General features: G+C 39.9%; 1 protein-coding gene across 2 annotated transcripts in view; it reads left to right on the top strand.

Moving 5' to 3' along the window:
• Positions 1 to 17,468, top strand: part of zmat4b (zinc finger, matrin-type 4b) — a 42,043-nt gene extending 24,575 nt beyond the window's left edge. Inside the window, exons 6-7 of one of the 2 annotated variants that reach the window (XR_014029294.1) lie at positions 1,933 to 2,091; positions 17,005 to 17,352. Coding sequence is in view for 1 of the 2 variants with exons in the window: in XM_081354647.1 (XP_081210773.1) it covers positions 1,933 to 2,029; positions 17,005 to 17,020 (113 nt within the window). In the remaining variant the exon portion in view is untranslated. Of the gene's footprint in view, positions 1 to 1,932; positions 2,092 to 17,004 lie in introns of both variants that reach the window. The other variant, XM_081354647.1, reaches the window with a different exon arrangement.
• Positions 17,469 to 20,774: the final 3,306 nt, after the last annotated feature.

Here is a 20,774-nt window from a genome sequence, read left to right as displayed (position 1 = left end):
GGTAATTAATGGCACGACAAAGAGTCTCCCGGAGCACAAGATCTTTGCTCGCCAAACAAACCGTCAATGGCTGAAGTTGCAGACAGCGAAGGCACCTCGTTGGTGAGTTGACGTGCAGAGGGACGAGAATCATTTCGTGGGAGGTGTTTACCAGCTGCCATTTAGCCAAATGTTGGATTTAGATTCATATTGAAGTGTCCTGTCCCTCACGTCACGCTTGTGACTCATAAATATGACTCATTGCTGCAGTTTTCATTAAGGCTTCCCAGTACTGCACTCTCGTGATTGAAAACACTATTTTTGTGGCGTGCTTGTTATAGTGTGGTGAGTTTAAAATATTAGTCTTCTATAAACGTAGACTAGAATAGTATTTGACATGCTATTTCTACTCACAAGCAATTGTCATTCAGCAAACCTATTTTATAGCGTTTCAATCTGACTTCCCACCTCACAGGAAGCCAGAAAGTGATTTTTCGAGCTTCACATAAGCTTATAATTTACTGGTCTGTCCTAGTTAGTGGCGGAGAACAGATTTGGTGTAGGAAGACAGAGCTGTGGGAGGATACGGCTTATCAGTGTATTTCACAGCCCCTTCTGTTGTGTTTTTAATCATTGCAAATATGCACAATGCCAAAGAAAAGCTGAGGCAGTTTGGTTGCAAAGATGAGGCCGACGTAATCTACGGCTTTGACTGAATATAGATCCGTGGTAAATGGTATTGATGAGGCTCCTAGATGAGCCTCCATTCATTATCTGGCCTGATCGCTCAGATACTCGGATAACAAAAGATTCCTCTTGTTTAAACAGAGGAGGTTATTGCTTAGTGGTATATGCAAGGGTCATGTGGCATATGTAAGGGTCATTTAACATCACCCATCTCCCCATAGTAAATCGCATCGCGTGCTAAATGGTTCCACGTGTATAGGCAATGCATGCTCTTTAAATTTATGAGTCATGTTTGGACATAAGCTTATGTTCATGTGTGAAGGAGGCATATATATATATATATTTATGGTTTCATGCATAACCTGTTTACTGGAGCATGGATGCCTGCATTTCATGCCTTTATATATGAATGAATGTCACAGAAACAAGTCCACGTCATATTTTATACCAAAAAACAAAAGAAATGGTTGTATATTTTATTATTACATTAATATTATATTTTCTATAAAGAAATGTATATCTATTTGTAGGACCATTAGGAATTTCTTTGCATTCTAACATTATTACTTTGATGATGAAGCATTTTTGTTTTATTCTCATTAGTCTCAATGGTTATTTTCAATAGTATATATTGTAAGGATCTATAATTTAGTGTACATTTCACATCATCCAAAAGGTGTAAAAACAATATGCTTTCTCAATAAAACAACAATTGGTTTCAGTTTATATGTTTTATCAGTGTAACTTATCTGCTACAGTAGTTGGCTAGCAAAATCATTAAAATTTCACAATTTTAATATAATTACAGAGAAAAACTGTTTGAAATTGTTTAAATATGTCTAATAGATAATGTTTTTTGGTAATTCTCATTCATATCAATGGTGATTCTAAGTATTGTTATATATTATGTCAAAAATTAATATTTTATTAAGGCAGTGCAACAGTTACTGATATGTAAATAGTGTGAAAATGTCCTTAAAATAGGCTTTATCTTCTTTAATTTTAGAGTGATTTGTTGTTGTTGTTGTTGTTGTTGTTGTTGTTGTTGTTGTTGTTGTTGTTGTTGTTGAAAAATACCAGTGTGCTGTATTCGGGCTGTATGCTAATTTACCTCATCATTTACCAACCTGTCTGTTGGCGTGTGTCTAAATAAGTTGTTATATTTACCCTGAGAGAAGATTTGAGGTCATTTGCTGTTGGTTTGTATGAAACAACATAGTTAGTTCTAGTCTCATAAGATGTATATGCATTTATGTATGCTCTTAGGCCCGAAGCGGAGTCACACATGTGAGGTTTGCAGTGTTACGCTCAACTCCGTGGCACAATATCATGCACATCTACAGGGCTCCAAACACCAGAACAAGTGAGTTTCAGCCACTGCATCTCATCTTGAACAACAACAAAAAAAAAAGACAAGAATCAAAGGTAAACCTGCAGTGAATCACATAATGTTAATATGGCAGAAAATACATCTCTACTGTAATATCAAAATGCAAATTTTAATAAAGCATAATAAGAATGATTCAGTGACTCACTCATAACACTCAAAAAGATACTCACTGGTAGCAATTCAGAAAGTGCCACTGAAGGAATCAGTAAATTAATCTGAACAAATCTCTTTGGTGAACAGTTTCAAAAGATTTAAAGAGGACCTAATTTATGCTTTTTTACATTTTCAAATTTCTTTAGTGTGCAGTGTTGCTGTTTGAGCATGAAAACGGTCTGCAAAATAACAAAGCAGTCACAATCACACTCTCTATCAGTAAGCGCTGTTTCTGAACTCCCTGAAATGCCTTGATTGTAGTCTTGAGTTTTCTTCTGGGAACAAACATGTCACAATATTCTTCATTTAAATAATTACTGCTTAAGTATTGAGGCTTGTTTCCGCCACTGAATAAAACATAAAAGATTTTTTATCTCACAATTCTGACTTTTTTTTCCCTCAGAATTGTATGATATGTAAGGGATAATGTACGCGAAGCGGAGGGGTCTTGAATCAGCCTGAAGGGGTTGTTATTTGCTATAACAACCGCCTCGCTATACATTATACTGCTTATTACATGGCTACCTACAAAATAAATAAATAATTTGACACAAAATATTGATTTAAAAACGATTGTATTGCTTCCGCTAAAGAAAATAGTCCGTTCCGCGTCCATAGCAACGCTCTGTTTTTCATGGCAACGGTGTGTTATACTTCGCAGCGGTCTGTTATCAAGAAATAACAGACCGCATTCTACATTGGAATTCAACCAAGCCATGTAATAAACACTTGTAATTCTTGTAACTTGTAAACAAGTTCTAAAGTCAACATTTCGATATATAAACTAGCAATTGCGAGTTATAAAGTCAGAATTGCGTGATATAAACAATTGCGTGATATAAACTCAGTCTTTGTTTCTTCATAACTGGACTTTATAACTCGCAATTGTAAGTTTATATCTTAATTATGAGAAAAAAGTCAGAATTGCGAGAACTAAGTCAGAATTGCGAATTTAGAGAAGTAACCTCGCAATTGTAAGAAAAAAAGTGAGATAAAAAGTCGCAATTATCTTTTAAATTGTTTTATTATTTGGCCGAATCAAGCTTCCATACCCGACATGCACACAAAAAAGGCGACGAGGCCTAGCTGAGTTGCGATAGCAGTGTGTTGAAACTGGTGGTTATGGTAAGGGGCGTGACATTACTGAAACACTTTTGTAGGAGTTGACCAATCACAACACACTGTTCCAGCCAACCAATCAGATCACCTTTTCGGAAGGAGGGACTTCTTAGGCCTCGTTTACACTGCAGGTCTTGATGCCCAATTCTGATTTGTTACCTTTATCCGATTTTTTGGACCGTCCGTTTATACGTTCTTTCAACTGTGACACATATCCGATTCATGTGTTTACACTTGCCATACTATCTGAAACATTGCGCATGCTTAAAGGGTTAAATTCTCTTGCACAGATGGGCGGACGCGGAATGTGCTTGATGCAAGCTCTGCGATATATGCGAAGTTCGCCAAACATCACCATGATTTTGAGGCAAGGAGGACGAAAAGTCAGTGTCATCATTGCACATATGCTTCAGTTATTGTGTGTGAGACTACAAACACAAATTCAAACATTTAAAAAAGATTAAAGGCTTTTATTAAAAAATAACAAATACACTATAACATGAACATGTATTAACAATGATCAAATAAACTATAAAATGAACAATAACGACACATTTTAAACAATAACATTAACAACTCATTTTAAACAATAATATTAACAACCCATTTTAAACAATAATAATAGTAACTAGATGTACCGCAGGGCGGTACAAAATATGACCGCCGCTCAGGCCTGCACTGGCTTTCCACAAAAATAAATGACGTGGAGCAATTTGGCTGTATTGCGTGTTTATGTATATACCTAAAAAAAGTAGTAGTATGTGCATGTCTTTGTGTGTGTTTGTGTACGTGTGTGTCTGTGTGTGTGTCTGTGCGTGTATGTGTGCGTGCGTACATGTGTGTGCGCGTGTGTGTTTGTGTGTGTGTGTCTGTGCATGTGGATTTGTATGTGTGTGTATGGGTGTGTGTCTGTGCGTGTGGATGTCAGTGTGTGTGACAGTATCATCCTAAACCAGCAACCCTTCGCTCAACACCACCATCTACAGGCCGATGAGTGTACAGTCACTAAATGTGCACATAAATGAATTTATTTTATACCCCCCCATGGATGAAATTCTACGAAACTTAGCAGAGGATACCCCCAGAGGATGTCAAGTTAATCATACACATGAAATATGGTGCAGTTCTGAACATCTCAACTGAAGATACGGGCGATTAAAGTAGAATAATATTGCATTTTCATTTTTTATGGGAGGGGCGTAAATCACAAATGAGTGATTATGGGCTAGGTTGATGTGGGCCCTTAAGAGCAACATACCATAAAAATTTCTTCATCCTCGGTGCCACGGTTCAGGTGGTTATTTAGGAAAAACTGCATTTTTTGGGTTTGGGGGGGCCCAGCGCGGGGGGGGGGGGGGGGGGGAGTGGCCCCCGGGGACCAAACGAAATTTTTCCGTAAAAGTCTAGTGGGGCTACATGCCCACCAAATTTCATGTTCCCCGGTGCTTCGGTGTCCCTGGTATCGTTGACGGAAAATTCAGTAGGTGACGAAAAAAAAAAAAAAAAAACTTTGACAATCCCTATATGACCGCTTTCGCTAGCTACGCTAGCGGCGGTCATAATAATAACAATAAAAATATGTTTATAATATAGGAAGAAAAAATAAACTCAGTCACAATGCACACACACAAATAATTCTCAGTCACATGCACACACACACACACACACAAATAATTCTCACATGCACGCACACACACACACACACACACACACACACACACACACACACACACACACAAATAATTCTTACAGTCACATGCACACACACACACACACACACACACACACACACAAATAATTTTCAGTCACATGCACACACACACACACACAAATAATTTTAAAATTACAGTTTTTTTTTTTTACAGTTGCTAGGACCAATTATTCTCTCTTTTTTTAAACTCTTCACACTGTTGTGCTCTCTTCACACTGAGAACACAACAGTCATGAAAATATGCTCATGTTTTGATGAATGAAACCAGGCTAAAACATTTTTAATTCTAACTTCTACATATCACACCACTGAACAAATTGAGAGAAGTTCCAGTTGAGGAAAATGTGTTTTACATTGCAAATATTCATGATATTGGCTTGTCAACCCTTTGTGTCTACTAACAAGTGTGTTATGTAGAGCAATACACTATAATACTATAAGTCTCTTCTGCTCACCAAAGCTGCATATTTTGACGGCCTATTTGATCCAAAAAGTCAGCACAAACAGTAACATTGTGAAATATTATTAGGCCTAGAGCTGTTGTCTATGTGAATATATAGTAAAGTGTAATTTATTCCTGTGATCACAGCTGAATTTTGGCTTTCCTCCATGATTGCCCGCCAGTCATTTTTACCAGGTTAGTGCTAAGTACTAATTAGTAGGACAATGATATTAAAATACCAAATTCAGTATACCTCATTGATTAATCATACTATGTACAGGAAAGCAGATAAACCGCGAATATAAACACAAAGTGTTTTTCCATAAAACCATTAGGCCTACTATTTTGCGTTACGTTCATATTCATCTGCTTGCCTGCATATAGTATGCATCTTCAGTTAGGTATACTGAATTTGATCTTTTATAATCACTGTTTTACTACATTGAGGTACCTGTTTCACACTGGGTGTTTTAGAACGTCATGCTGTTTTTATTAGCTGAAATACTGCAGCAGGTGCTGGATATGTAATACTGGCATTTTATTCAAATGTTTTTGAGTTTCTTCTTTTGAAATGGAAAATTGACAGTTCCGTAATGCAGTGTGCCCTCCGGGCCTCCATGGTAGTCACGTGACTGTAAACTACCCAGCAAGCAATTTTGCGTCTAAAAGACGTCTAATAGCCCACAAAACACAGCCCATATGTCTAGGCTAAAACAAGGCTGAATTTGGGCTGTCAGTGAAAATCTAATAGACGTCTAACCATAGCCCAAGAATATGTACACAAGGTTACACTGAATAATATGCAAGCAAGTTTAAACTTTAAATCAATTTACTAGTCATGAAAATGTGAAACCATTATGTATTTGCAACAAGTCTACTTACAAGGCTTTGAGGTAGGTGGTGTTGCAAAAAGGTCCTCAGAAAAGGTTTCCGCTGGAACTAGCAAAATAATAAAATTAAGAAATAAATAAGAAAAATCATAATAAAAGTTCTTCAAGAAAAGTTGAATGCCTGTCATTCACCCACTCACAATAAGAGCAGTTAAGCTTTGGGTCTGTATTGCTCAAGGACAGACACTTTTTGGCCAGTGATTGAAGCAGCAATGCTCCTCCAGCTTTTCTTAGGGCAAAAACAAATTAATGAAAAGGCCAATATACATAACCACTTAGTTTACAAGGACGATTAATGACCTCACCCATTTTTGGATGGACCCTCTTCATCAGCTTACTCCCGCTGATATTTTCTGGTGCTAAAAAGAATAGTATTGGCATCAGTAATTATTTTTTACTTTCAAAAGATACATAACCAATTCTGAAAAACAGGCTAATTAAAAATAACTAATGTGGACATGGCCAAAATAATTATTATATTATAATGTTGTGTTGCGTACCTGAGGCAGTGTCAGCTTTGGAGGCCGTACCATATTTGTTGGGTGGCACAGGGAAAGTACAAACTATAACATGAAAGGAATATATTAAAATAATGTAAATGTAATGTAAACACTGATGTTTTTATCCAAAATGTAGCATTCTTAAAGGAGAACTCTGGTCAATTTTAACATTGAGCTCATTTTTTTTGTAAATTTGGAGTGCTGTCAATACAGAGAACAACGACAAAAATCGGTGTTGCCTACACCGTGTTATCCTCTTTTTAAAATTTGCACCCTGTTGACTTCGGTGGGGCAAGTTTTAAACCTGCTTTTAGCCTCTTAACATCCTTGATGTGTCATTACAAGTGCACAGCTAATGTGAGTGATTCCTTCAGAGTGAACACGGGTGAATCTGACTGCAGTAGATGTGAAAGATATTAATAAAAGAGATGTTAATTCAGCCAGCGCACATACCTGTATTTACTTCCTGTTTTCGGTCGAAGTCCACAGTAGTAGTATCTTTCACATCTACTGCAGTCAGATTCCCCCGTATTCACTCTGAAGGAATCACTCACATGGCTGGGCACTCCGTCCCATTCTGGATTTACGGGTCCTCAACAGACACCTCAGAAAATACAAATTCAAAATGCTGTCTGTCAAAACGTTGTGTCAAAATATTCGGCAAGGAGACTGGTTCACCTCGGTGGATCTCCAGGACGCATATTTTCACATAGATATTTTTCCAGCGCACAGGAAATATCTGAGGTTCGCCTATCAGGGCACAGTATACGAGTTTACGAGAATACCGTTTGGCCTCGCTTTAGCCCCTCGAGTATTCAGCAAGTGTGTGGAGGGAGCCCTGACTCCATTGAGGAGATTAGGGCTCAGGATTTCATCATACCTGGACGATCTTCTCATCTGTGCGCCGTGCCAATGGCAGGCAGAGAGCGACACACACACACTAGTGACGCATCTGGAGAGATTAGGTTTCAAAATAAACCACACAAAGAGTTGTCTATCTCCGTCCCGGGAAATAGTCTACTTGGGTCTCAGGTTGAATTCTGTGACGTTTCGAGCTTTCCTATCAGAGGATCGCATCAAGACAATTCACAGCTGCCTCTCCCTTTTTCAAAGAGGGAAATCAGTCTCGTTCAGGATGTGTCTTCGGCTACTAGGACTGATGGCCTCAACGGTGTCCGTGGTTCCCCTGGGACTACTGTGAATGAGAGATTTTCAGAACTGGACAGTGTCACAAGGCATTCGCCCCAAGAGCCGCCTCAACCGCAGAGTGTGCATCTCACCAGAATGTGCGAGCGCTCTCTGTCATTGGAGAGTCCCATCCTTTCTCAGGACAGGATGCCCTCTAGGTCCTACTGTACTGAGAAAAGTGGTGACGACGGATGCATCTCTCACAGGCTGGAGCGCAGTGTTCGAGGGCAGAACAGTGAGAGGAGTTTGGTCTCCGGCACTGAGAGAGAGGCACATCAATTTTCTAGAGCTACTGAAGTGTTTCTAGCTCTGAGACATTTTGTGCATTTTCTCAAGAATCATCATGTATTGGTCAGGACAGACAATACAACGGTGATAGCCTACATAAATCGGCAGGGAGGAGTTCGTTCTCACATGCTTCACGTGTTAGCGAAGAGACTAATAATGTGAAGCAGCAGGTCTCTCCTCTCATTACGCGTGACACATATCCCGGGAATAATGAACAGGGGAGCGGATCTACTATCCAGAGGGAATCCTCTGTACGGGGAGTGGAGACTCCACCCCCAGGTGATCCTCATGTTATGGGAGAGATTCGGCCAGGCTGCTCTAGATCTCTACGCATCGCGCGAAGACACGCAATGTCCCCTGTTCTTCTCCCTGGCCGACGACGATGCACCATTGGGTGAGGATACGCTAGCCCACGAGTGGCCGGACGTGTTGCTGTAAGCGCTCCGTTGAGCTTGATCGAGCTGACATTACGGAGGGTTCGGGAATGCAGACATGTGATGATTCTGATCGCGCCTTACTGGCCGGGGAGACTGTGGGTGGCGGAGATTGCGCAACTGCTCTACGACCGGCCATGGCCGTTACCAGCGCGCAGGGATCTTCTCTCACAAGCACGGGGGGAAATATTCCATCCCTCCCCTCAGAAACTAGCTCTCTGGGCCTGGCCCGTGAGAGGGTGAATCTGAGCGCAGCCGAGTTACCTCCGAGAGTAATTGAGACGATTCAGAACGCGAGGGCTGCCTCGACACGTTCTCTATATAATCTCAAATGGGGAGTTGTCGAGGAATGGTGCGCAGATAAGAACATTGTTCCTTTCCTGTGTTCGGTTTCGGACGTGCTGTGTTTCCTTTAGGACCTCCTGGATAAAGGCAGAGCTTTTTCCACGGTTAAGGTTTATCTGTCCGCTATCTCAGCATGTCATGTGGGTATTGATTCAGGCACTATGGGCCAACACCCCTGGTCTGTAGATTCATGAGAGGTGCACGCAGACTGCACCCAGTATCAAAGCCACTGGTCCTGCCATGGGATTTGTCTGTGGTCCAGAACGCGCTCTCTAAAGCCCCTTTTCGAGCCCATTGATAAGATGGACTTTAAGATGGGCTTTAAAGACGGCTCTACTACTCGGGTGAGTGAACTACATGCTTTATCAGTTCACCCCTCATGTATGAGGTTCGCTCCGGGTGGTCAAAGAGTACTTTTTAGAACTAACCCGGCGTTCATGCCCAAGGTATACGATCACGCGGATAGAGTAAGATCAGTGGACTTGTTGGCTTTTCATCCACCTCCTTTTTCATCTCCAGAGGAGGAGAGACTACACTGTTTATGTCCGGTTCATACGCTGTATATGTACAGAGAACCCGCACATTGCGTAAGAGCAACCAGCTGTTTGTCTCGTGGGCTGACTCTTACAAAGGAAAACCTATCTCCAGTCAACGCCTTTCCCACTGGGTGGTAGAGGCTATCGTGTTATGTTACAATAGCATGAATTTAGAGCCCCCAGTAGGTCTACGAGCGCATTCTACTAGAGGTATGTCTACATCCTGGGCTCTATTTAAAGGCATTTCGATTCAAGAAATTTGCACGGCAGCCAGCTGGTCCTCTCCGCACACATTTATTCGTTTCTACAGACTGGATGTGACAGAACCCTCTCTGGCCCACTCAGTTCTGGGAGTGAGTAGTCAGGTGGTATAAGGTGGTTCTATAAGGGCGGATTCCTCAGACTATTCTGTTTCTCCGTCTGGGTCAGTGATGCAGTTTTATACTTTAACCCTCTCGTCTTAAGTCTGCTTCGTCAGCATATTGGCAATACGGGAGTTGTCTATATCCCATAGTGAGATACCGAACGAATGTTAGAAAGAGAATGATTAGGTTACTGACGTAACCCAGGTTCTCTGATAACATGAAGTGAGGTATCTCACAACATTGCCCTCCTTGCCTTTTCCCACGGAGAAGAGATATGCGGAGAATGACGAAACGGCAGGTAGCTGCAGTTTATATACAGGGAGGCAGGACTCCCTGATCGCTGCAGCAATTGGTCTACAATGGTTGGCAGACATGGTGTAATTGGTGCTTCTGCGATCGGTCACGCCCAGAGGTGTTCCCATAGTGAGATACCTCACTTCATGTTATCAGAGAACCTGGGTTACGTCAATAACCTAATCGTTTTTCCATTTCGGAGCTCCACAAGGATGTGTTACAACAAAATAAATCAGATTTTTTATTTTAGCACATATTCCTATTTTGAAATACTTTGAATGGTTAAGTGAATCAATTCAGACAGCGCTACACGTAGCCTAGGCTACTATAGGCCTATGGCAGTCCGACAGTAGGCTAGCCCATTCATTCAAAAGATGAATCGACGCTGGTGCTGAATGAGCAAACACTCAAAATAACTCCAGATCATTGGATTAGCTATAGTGCACTGGATACAGATCAGCAGTTATAATAATAAAACAAGATAATGTTAATTAAATTTACACAATGTTATAGGCTATGAGATCGCACTCATCTAGCCTATCTCAGTGGGTTTTCTGATGTTATCATCACAAACGATCTAACTGTTTCTTACGACCCATTCATAAAACGCAGTATATGAGCCAGCGCGAGTACGTTAAAACTGCTTTTAGCCGACACTGGCCCATTCATAAAACGCTGTATATGAGCCAGCGCGAGTACAACTGCTTTTAGCTGACACTGGCCCTTCATAAAATGCCGTATATGAGCCAGCGCGAGTACAACTGCTTTTAGCCAACACTGGCCCTTCATAAAACGCCATATATGAGCCAGCGCGAGTACAACTGCTTTTAGCCAACACTGGCCCATTCATAAAACGCCGTATATGAGCCAGCGCGAGTACAACTGCTTTTAGCCAACACTGGCCCTTCATAAAACGCTGTATATGAGCCAGCGCGAGTACAACTGCTTTTAGCCCACACTGGCCCTTCATAAAACGCTGTATATGAGCCAGTGCGAGTACAACTGCTTTTAGCCGACACTGGCCCATTCATAAAAAGCTGTAGCCTATATGAGCCAGCGCGAGTACAACTGCTTTTAGCCGACACTGGCCCATTCATAAAACGCTGTATATGAGCCAGCGCGAGTACAACTGCTTTTAGCCGACACTGGCCCTTCATAAAACACCTTATATGAGCCAGCGCGAGTACAACTGCTTTGAGCCGACACTGGCCCATTCATAAAAAGCCGTATATGAACCAGCGCGAGTACAACTGCTTTTAGCCGACACTGGCCCTTCATAAAACGCCGTATATGAGCCAGCGCGAGTACAACTGCTTTTAGCCGACACTGGCCCTTCATAAAACACCTTATATGAGCCAGCGCGAGTACAACTGCTTTTAGCCGACACTGGCCCTTCATAAAACGCCGTATATGAGCCAGCGCGAGTACAACTGCTTTTAGCCAACACTGGCCCTTCATAAAACGCCGTATATGAGCCAGCGCGAGTACAACTGCTTTTAGCCGACACTGGCCCTTCATAAAACGCCGTATATGAGCCAGCGCGAGTACAACTGCTTTTAGCCGACACTGGCCCATTCATAAAAAGCTGTAGCCTATATGAGCCAGCGCGAGTCTTTTAGCCGACACTGGCCCATTCATAAAACGCTGTATATGAGTAAAAGTCAGCCAGAAGTGTTGTGTACACAGACACAGTCACCACGACTCTGGCCCATTATCTTTTCACCGATGCCGACACCAAGCCGACAGTAGCGCATTTCAGCAGGAATCAGCCCAAATGTGCTTGCTATCTGGGAGAGATCTCAGGACTGGTGGGAGCATATTGTGTTTAAATATTGGCTTTAACGAGGAGCAGTGGGTCCGAAATTTTTTTGTGTACAACAATATGTTGTGTCAACGTTTTTTCACATTCCTCTCCTACGACGACACAACGTTTCGTCGGGCCATCCGTCCCTTTGCAGATGCACGTCGCCATCGGGGTTTCTCTCGTCATTAAACTGCGGCGACGTTGCCTAATGCCTCAGAAAATCTGTTTACATGACAGTCGCATTGGCACATATCCGATATATTTCCACATACGAATGAGACCTGAAACCGATCTCGAAATATCCGAGTGCATGCGTTTTTTTCCTGTTTACACTGTCATAGAACACATCGGATCTGTGTCACATATGAGCAAAAAATCCGAATTGGGTCACATTGGGACAGTGTAAATGAGGCCTTAGAGACGGGAACTAAACAGAGTGTTACAGACAGACTAGGGAAAAGAGGCACTGCAGTAAATCCTATTAGTATACCCCAAAAACAAAATCAAGACTTTGTAAAAGGGCATAATACTGTCAGTCCTCTTCAAGTGCTGAGAAGCAAAATCTCCACCATGAAAAATGTCCAGCATTCAGAGACGTCATAATATTTGCATACTGAATTGTGATTTTGGTCTTGTCTTGTATATATGCAACCATTTATAATACTGTTATTTTATTGTAGTACAAGCACTAGTATTCAAATCTAGTTACTATTGTTATTAATTATACTGACATGTAATCTTTGTAATGCGGACACTGTAAAATGCTACAATATGGAAGTGTGCAAGACCAGTATTCACAACAGCAGGCACAAGGTGTTAACTTGCAATGTGTTCATGCGAGATAAGTTAATGGAGTGTTGTATACGCGATCAATATCTGCTCTGAATCAATATTCCGCCTGACTGGACCATGTCCTCACGGTACCGTACAGGCCACAGTTTCCATGCGGAGGCTGCATCGGAGCAGGCAAGGTCAGAGCATATCGTGCTGGGTTGCATGGAATGTTAATTAGGTAGAGATGAAGGAGAAGGAACTTGAGATGCATGATGGGAACCGGCAGGCGTGTCCAAGCTGTCACAGAGTGGGACGCAGCGGAATTATTCCACCCTCTCTCCTTGCGTGATGTGTTCATAAGCGTGCAGAAGAAGAAGCTGTGATGAGCGTACAGAAGGACGACCCTCAACAAATGGGACCCTGAAGCACATTACAGGAGCTAATGTTTTAATGCGGCTGAATCTTGAGAGAGAGGCTTTAGGGGAAAAGAATACTTATCATCAACACTAATATTACTAAACTTTTGTATGTAGTTTTGTCTTGAATATTCGGTTTCATTGTACTTAATGATTTGATCCATTGTAATTAAAATCATACTGGTACTGGTCATCAAAATCATACACCCTACTGGTGTCCCTCAGGGTTCAATTTTAGGCCCCTTACTTTTTAGCATTTATATATTTCCTCTTGGATTGCTCTTAAGATCAATCAGGCTTAATTATCGCTTCTATGCTGATGATAGTCATATATATTTACACTCACCTAAAGGATTATTAGGAACACCATACTAATACTGTGTTTGACCCCCTTTCGCCCTTCAGAACTGCCTTAAGTCTAGGTGGCATTGATTCAACAAGGTGCTGAAAGCATTCTTTAGAAATGTTGGCCCATATTGATAGGATAGCATCTTGCAGTTGAATGGAGATTTGTGGGATGCACATCCAGGGCACGAAGCTCCCGTTCCACCACATCCCAAAGATGCTCTATTGGGTTGAGATCTGGTGACTGTGGGGGCCATTTTAGTACAGTGAACTCATTGTCATGTTCAAGAAACCAGTTTGAAATGATTCGAGCTTTGTGACATGGTGCATTATCCTGCTGGAAGTAGCCATCAGAGGATGGGTACATGGTGGTCATAAAGGGAAGGACATGGTCAGAAACAATGCTCAGGTAGGCCGTGGCATTTAAACGATGCCCAATTGGCACTAAGGGGCCTAAAGTGTGCCAAGAAAACATCCCCCACACCATTACACCACCACCACCAGCCTGCACAGTGGTAACAAGGCATGATGGATCCATGTTCTCATTCTGTTTACGCCAAATTCTGACTCTACCATCTGAATGTCTCAACAGAAATCGAGACTCATCAGACCAGGCAACATTTTTCCAGTCTTCAACTGTCCAATTTTGGTGAGCTCGTGCAAATTGTAGCCTCTTTTTCCTATTTGTAGTGGAGATGAGTGGTACCCGGTGGGGTCTTCTGCTGTTGTAGCCCATCCGCCTCAAGGTTGTGCGTGTTGTGGCTTCACAAATGCTTTGCTGCATACCTCGGTTGTAACGAGTGGTTATTTCAGTCAAAGTTGCTCTTCTATCAGCTTGAATCAGTCGGCCCATTCTCCTCTGACCTCGAGCATCAACAAGGCATTTTCGCCCACAGGACTGCCTCATACTGGATGTTTTTCCCTTTTCACACCATTCTTTGTAAACCCTAGAAATGGTTGTGCGTGCAAATCCCAGTAACTGAGCAGATTGTGAAATACTCAGACCGGCCCGTCTGGCACCAACAACCATGCCACGCTCAAAATTGCTTAAATCACCTTTCTTTCCCATTCTGACATTCAGTTTGGAGTTCAGGAGATTGTCTTGACCAGGACCACACCCCTAAATGCATTGAAGCAACTGCCATGTGATTGGTTGATTAGATAATTGCATTAATGAGAACTTGAACAGGTGTTCCTAATAATCCTTTAGGTGAGTGTATATTTACTCTAAGCCTGGTAAAAACTTAGATATTATTATTATTATAAACAAACAAAAATAACCATGTCAACTGTTGGAGATTCATCTCAAAGAATCTTTTGAATCTATTCACACAAAAAATAATTTGCTGGTTCAGTTATCTTTCTGCAGGTTATACAGTCACGCCAGTTCATAGTTGGTGACAAGTGACTGTTTTTCCATGTTATGAGCGAGTCATTGAAACGATTCACCCGACTTGTTAAAACCGACTTTAAACATACACTGTTGGTCAAAAGTTTAGAAGAATTACGATTTTTTGTATTTTAAAAAAAAAAGTAACTTATGCTGAACAAGACTACATTAATTTGATCAAAAATACAGTAAAAACAGTTGTATTTTAAAATATAAAAAAAATGCTCTTTGTTTCTGTGATGCAAAGCTGAATTTTCAGCATCATTACTCCAGTCTTCAGTGTCACGTGATCCTTCAGAAATTATTCTAATTTTCTGATTTGCTGCTCAAGGAACATTTGTTATTCTCAATGTTTAAAACAGTTGCAGTGTATAGTTTCCACAAAAATATTAAGCAGCAAAAACAGTTTTCAACATTGAATTACCATTAATTATAATTAGAAAATAACTGAGCACCAATAATAGATGATAATTGAGCACCAAATCAGTGCTCGTGCTATAATAAGACTTTGAAGACTGGAGTCCTGAACAAGAACGAATGGTTCAGTTACAGTATACGATTCATTCACAAACAGATTCATTCACAAACAAAACCCCTTTAATGTGAACTGTTACAATATTTTATTAAAGGTTATCATGTTACTTTTTAAGCATTACATTTATCCTTGGATGTTGTCTTACACTTTATATCTCTTATATGTGACTACGGTTGGGAAAGCGAGCACTCATGCACGCAGGGCTTAAAATGAAAGCTTATGCGTACGTTCAGTAAGCATGTTTAGTCATGGGTGCTTAGACACTCCCTTTGAACTACTCACCTCAGTAAACACTGCTAAACAGAGCAGGAGATTTGGTTGTTCGCCACCAACATTTAATGCTTTTTGTGTTGTTCCAGTTTGTTCATTTTGAATCCCCATTCCATTTACCTTACAAACACATTTAAACTAATCATTTGACTGAGTGCAAGGAGTCGCAAATCTGTCCGGAGGCCGGTGTCCGAATCTCCGGAACTCGGCTCTGCCGGATTTGGAAATTCAATGGCGGATCAATGCGAGAACAATGAGTGTCGCTGCTGGGGTTCTGTTTGGGTCACTAATCACACGCCCTTAATCAGTGTTAATGAAATTACTAATAAATGAAACTACTAATGAAAGTGTTTTTTTGAGTTCACACAAAGGACATACAAATACTGCAAGATGTTAATGTACAAACTATGCAAAACATAACTATTTTATGAGGTGGTGATTTTCTATGAATTTGTTAAATGTGGTTTGTACTTACGATTTTTGAATTGGCCACCATTTCGCAAAGCGTATAATAATTACTAATTGCCATGAGAGTGTATTGCTTAAACTGAAGCATTTTTGTAGCAGGTCAATTGGCTCAAAAGGTACACAGCATATATCTGATATTACAATTTTTATCTTCACAAAATTATACATTGTAAAAAATTCTATGATAAATAAGTTATGACTGACTACATATGTTTTCATATTGCTTTAACTTATCACAATATCTTTTTTATAAGTTATAAGTCAGTTTAATGTAATTTAAGTTATAATGACTTAAACATACAAGTTGATTGTACTTAAAAATTTAAGGCAGCAACTTTTTTTACAGTGTACAAATGCAAAAGTGAGCTTGAACCATCGAGCCGAATGGTAAGGAATGGTTCCAGTTATATTTTTGAGCGTGGTTCGGCATGGCACGATTACAAACCATTCTCGCCTGGGCCGGATCGCCACAGGAACGGTTAAGCAACGAGAACAGTTTGGAGCGACGGTGGAAAAGTGACTTTAGATGGCTATTTAGCCAGTAAATTGGGCTAAAAGTAATGATGAAAAATGTAAAGGCGATAACCACAAAAATTACAAATGACTAAAATGAAATAAAAAATAAAACCATTAACTAAAGCAAAGGCATGACAGGCAAATCTGTTTCGCTTTCCCTCTCAGCATGAAGAACAAATGAAGTTTGATGGAGCATCTCTACTCCTGAAACTGAGGATCTTTCTGTGGAAGTCAAGGCAGCTTCTGCCCCTCCATCTCAGACGAATGACTGCGATATCTGCTCATATTCTCTTGATCCATTGTGTTTATGACAGTGGTATGGACACTACCAGTGCAGATAGAGACATGTTGATAATGGATCACTATGAACCACAGTGCATTTTGCTAAATTACAAAAAAAAAAAAAAAACATTCACATCCTGCACACTTTAATGTATATATTTAAGGCATGTAGAATGGGCACAATTTTTGCTTTATTTAAATGTGTTGTGTTAAATAAATTATTTTCATTGTGATATTGTGTTTATATTTTAATTTAAATGTACGTGTAAGAAATATAAATTTTGTATTAGAGTGAAAATGTCAATCAAATATCCACTGAAGATGTATTAAATTTCCTTGTTTTATTTTGTACATAAAGCCTGAGGGAATTGTTCTGTAACGATATGAAAACGAGACATTTTGAAGCTGAATTTAATCAGCAGATTCACAAAAGTAATGGACCGAAGTACAGTAATAGTTTCAAGTCATCTTTCTTTGAAATCATTATTTCAACAAGACTTTACAGTGATTTGTGTTGCTCTAAATGTTCAGCAAAAGCATTTTCTTCTCAAAATGGATAGGAAAAAAAAAAACGATTTACTATTTCATGCAGTGAAGAAAGAAACCCAAGAGATCTCTATAGGGAGGCATTATTGAGATGAAAAGGGTGATATTATGTGCGATCTACTTTACTGAGATGGGGTCATTTTAGTGCTTTCACAAATGACTCATTTCCATTTGTGCACTGTTCCAATTAAAAGAGACACAATCTAATTATTCTCTAAACAACTTGAAACTAGCATTATTAAAATATTGCATCCTAGAGAATAAAACAATTCTGACACAAATAAGATGAGTGGTTCTGTTTCTTTTATGTTACAACATGAAGCTTGAATTCAAACACTATCAAGTTGAATGCTCGACTTAGAGTGTTGTGGTGCTAATTCACACTTATTTAGCAAGTGCCACTGTTGTTTTTGTACTGGAATGACAGGCAAACAACAGAAGCCATGATCCTCCTATAAATCACAGCTCAGTGTTTCCCAAAGGCCTTTTTTCTTACAATGTTTTTCATCCTGCAAATGATGTATGTGTGGTAAGAAACCCCATAGGGCTTTAAAGATAAAAGGACCGACGTAAGACGATCTTTAAAAATGAAATGGATTGCAAGTGATTCCCAACAGACAGTAGCTGGATCTCTGAAGGGCCCGGAGGGGTTTCCTTTGTATTACAGATCCGATAGCATCTCAAAATCTCCATTTTAGCAGGTTTTATCATGCTATGAGGAAATCAGTTACTTAAATATTAAAACATGGAATTAAAGTGTCATGATATCAAAATGCAGCTTTGGTTAACAAAATAAGCCAGTTTAAACATGAAGTTTACACAAACATGTACGACGCAACTGTTCCATTTCTTTGGCTCAGCTCATTATGCATCTCTGCACTACCATGATTGATTATTCAAATATATGCAAAAAGCACAGCAAGGGCCACTGATAATGTATTCATAACTTTTACCTTTTAAAGGATCATATCATATAGAGTGGGTTTGGAAGAGAAAAATGTCATGTGACAGAAGCCAAAATTGGTCTGTCATGAATTAGCAATTGAATCGTGTCATTTTGCTGTGGAGCACATTTTCTGTAATCTCGATTAAGTACAGTAGAGTAATCTTGCTGATTTCAGCTCTTTTGCTCTGGCGGTGATGTAAATAGTTTGTTCAGTTTCAGTGTGTAATAGCTTTACTCACACTGACAGGGAGTTCAACATCAAGCACCGACACGTAGCGCAAGCTTTAAGGCAAGAGGCAATTTTTCATTATAAATTTCCATCAGATAATCCCAAAGGATTCATGTTGTATGTTCTTCTAGCTGCTTTTTCATGTTTTGATATGAGCTGAACTGGCTGCCTCTTTCAATTTCACCATTGCAAATTCCACTGTTAAAAAACAAGTCACTAAATAGACAGTGATAGTCACCCTGTGTCATTTGTTACGAAGATCCGAGGGCACGCTTGTAAACTTGTTTGTTTTTACTGATTCCCGGAGAATCCCAGAGTTCTTTGAGGGTAAAATTCTTCCATATGTTGGCAGCTGTAAGCTGGACCATTTCATCGGTTTGAGGGCTGTGGTTGCTTTGTTTTCATTGGCACTGAGTCAGTTCAAAAGCTGAACTAACTGAAGACTGGACTGAAACAATTTGCTCATTAGGACGGACGGATGGAAGGGATAGTTCACCCAAAAATAGTTTACCCGCCCATGTGTTGTTCCAAACCTGAATGACTTTCTTTTCTCTGTGGAACATAAAAAAAGGATATTTGTGAGAATTTTTTTCATTGTTTCAGTGTTTCTTCATCCATACAATAGAAGTACATTTTTTTTTTTTAAAAGTCTGATTACAAACATTCTGTACAACTCTTCTTTTGTGTTCCGCAGAAGAAAGAATGTCAGGTTTGAACACGAGTGCGAGTAAGTGAAAAGAATTTTAATTGTGGATGAATGATCCCTTTAAAGAAAGACAGACAGACAGATACACATACAGATAGATAGACAGACAGACAGACAGACAGACAGACAGACAGACAGACAGACAGACAGACAGACAGATACACATACAGATAGATAGATAGATAGATACACGTACAGATAGACAGACAGACAGACAGATAGATAGATAGACAGACAGACAGATAGATAGATAGATAGATAGATAGATAGATAGATAGATAGATAGATAGATAGATGGATAGATAGATAGTTAGGCAGACAGATAGATAGATAGATAGATAGATAGATAGATAGATAGATAGATAGATAGATAGATAGATAGATAGATAGACAGACAGACAGACAGATAGATAGACAGACAGATACACATACAGATAGATAGATAGACAGACAGACAGACAGACAGACAGACAGACAGACAGACATACAGACAGACAGACAGACAGACAGACAGACAGATACACATACAGATAGATAGATAGATAGATAGATAGATAGATACACGTACAGATAGACAGACAGACAGACAGATAGATAGATAGATAGATAGATAGATAGATAGATAGATAGATAGATAGATAGATAGATAGATAGATAGATAGATAGATAGATAGATAGATGGATAGATAGTTAGACAGACAGATAGATAGATAGATAGATAGATAGATAGATAGATAGATAGATAGACAGACAGATAGATAGACAGACAGATACACATACAGATAGACAGACAGACAGACAGACAGACAGACAGACAGACAGACAGACAGATACACATACAGACAGATAGATAGATAGATAGATAGATAGACAGACAGACAGACAGACAGACAGACAGACAGACAGATACACATACAGATAGATAGATAGATAGATACACGTACAGATAGACAGACAGACAGACAGATAGATAGATAGATAGATAGATAGATAGATAGATAGATAGATAGATAGATATAGATAGATAGATAGATAGATAGATAGATGGATAGATAGTTAGACAGACAGATAGATAGATAGATAGATAGATAGATAGATAGACAGACAGACAGACAGATAGATAGACAGACAGATACACATACAGATAGATAGACAGACAGACAGACAGACAGACAGACAGACAGACAGACAGACAGACAGACAGACAGACAGACAGATACACATAC

Source organism: Scardinius erythrophthalmus (genome assembly GCF_964197995.2).
Source record: "Scardinius erythrophthalmus genome assembly, chromosome: 23".
Lineage (NCBI taxonomy): Eukaryota > Metazoa > Chordata > Actinopteri > Cypriniformes > Leuciscidae > Scardinius > Scardinius erythrophthalmus.
This window is presented reverse-complemented; position numbering and strand designations above follow the sequence as displayed.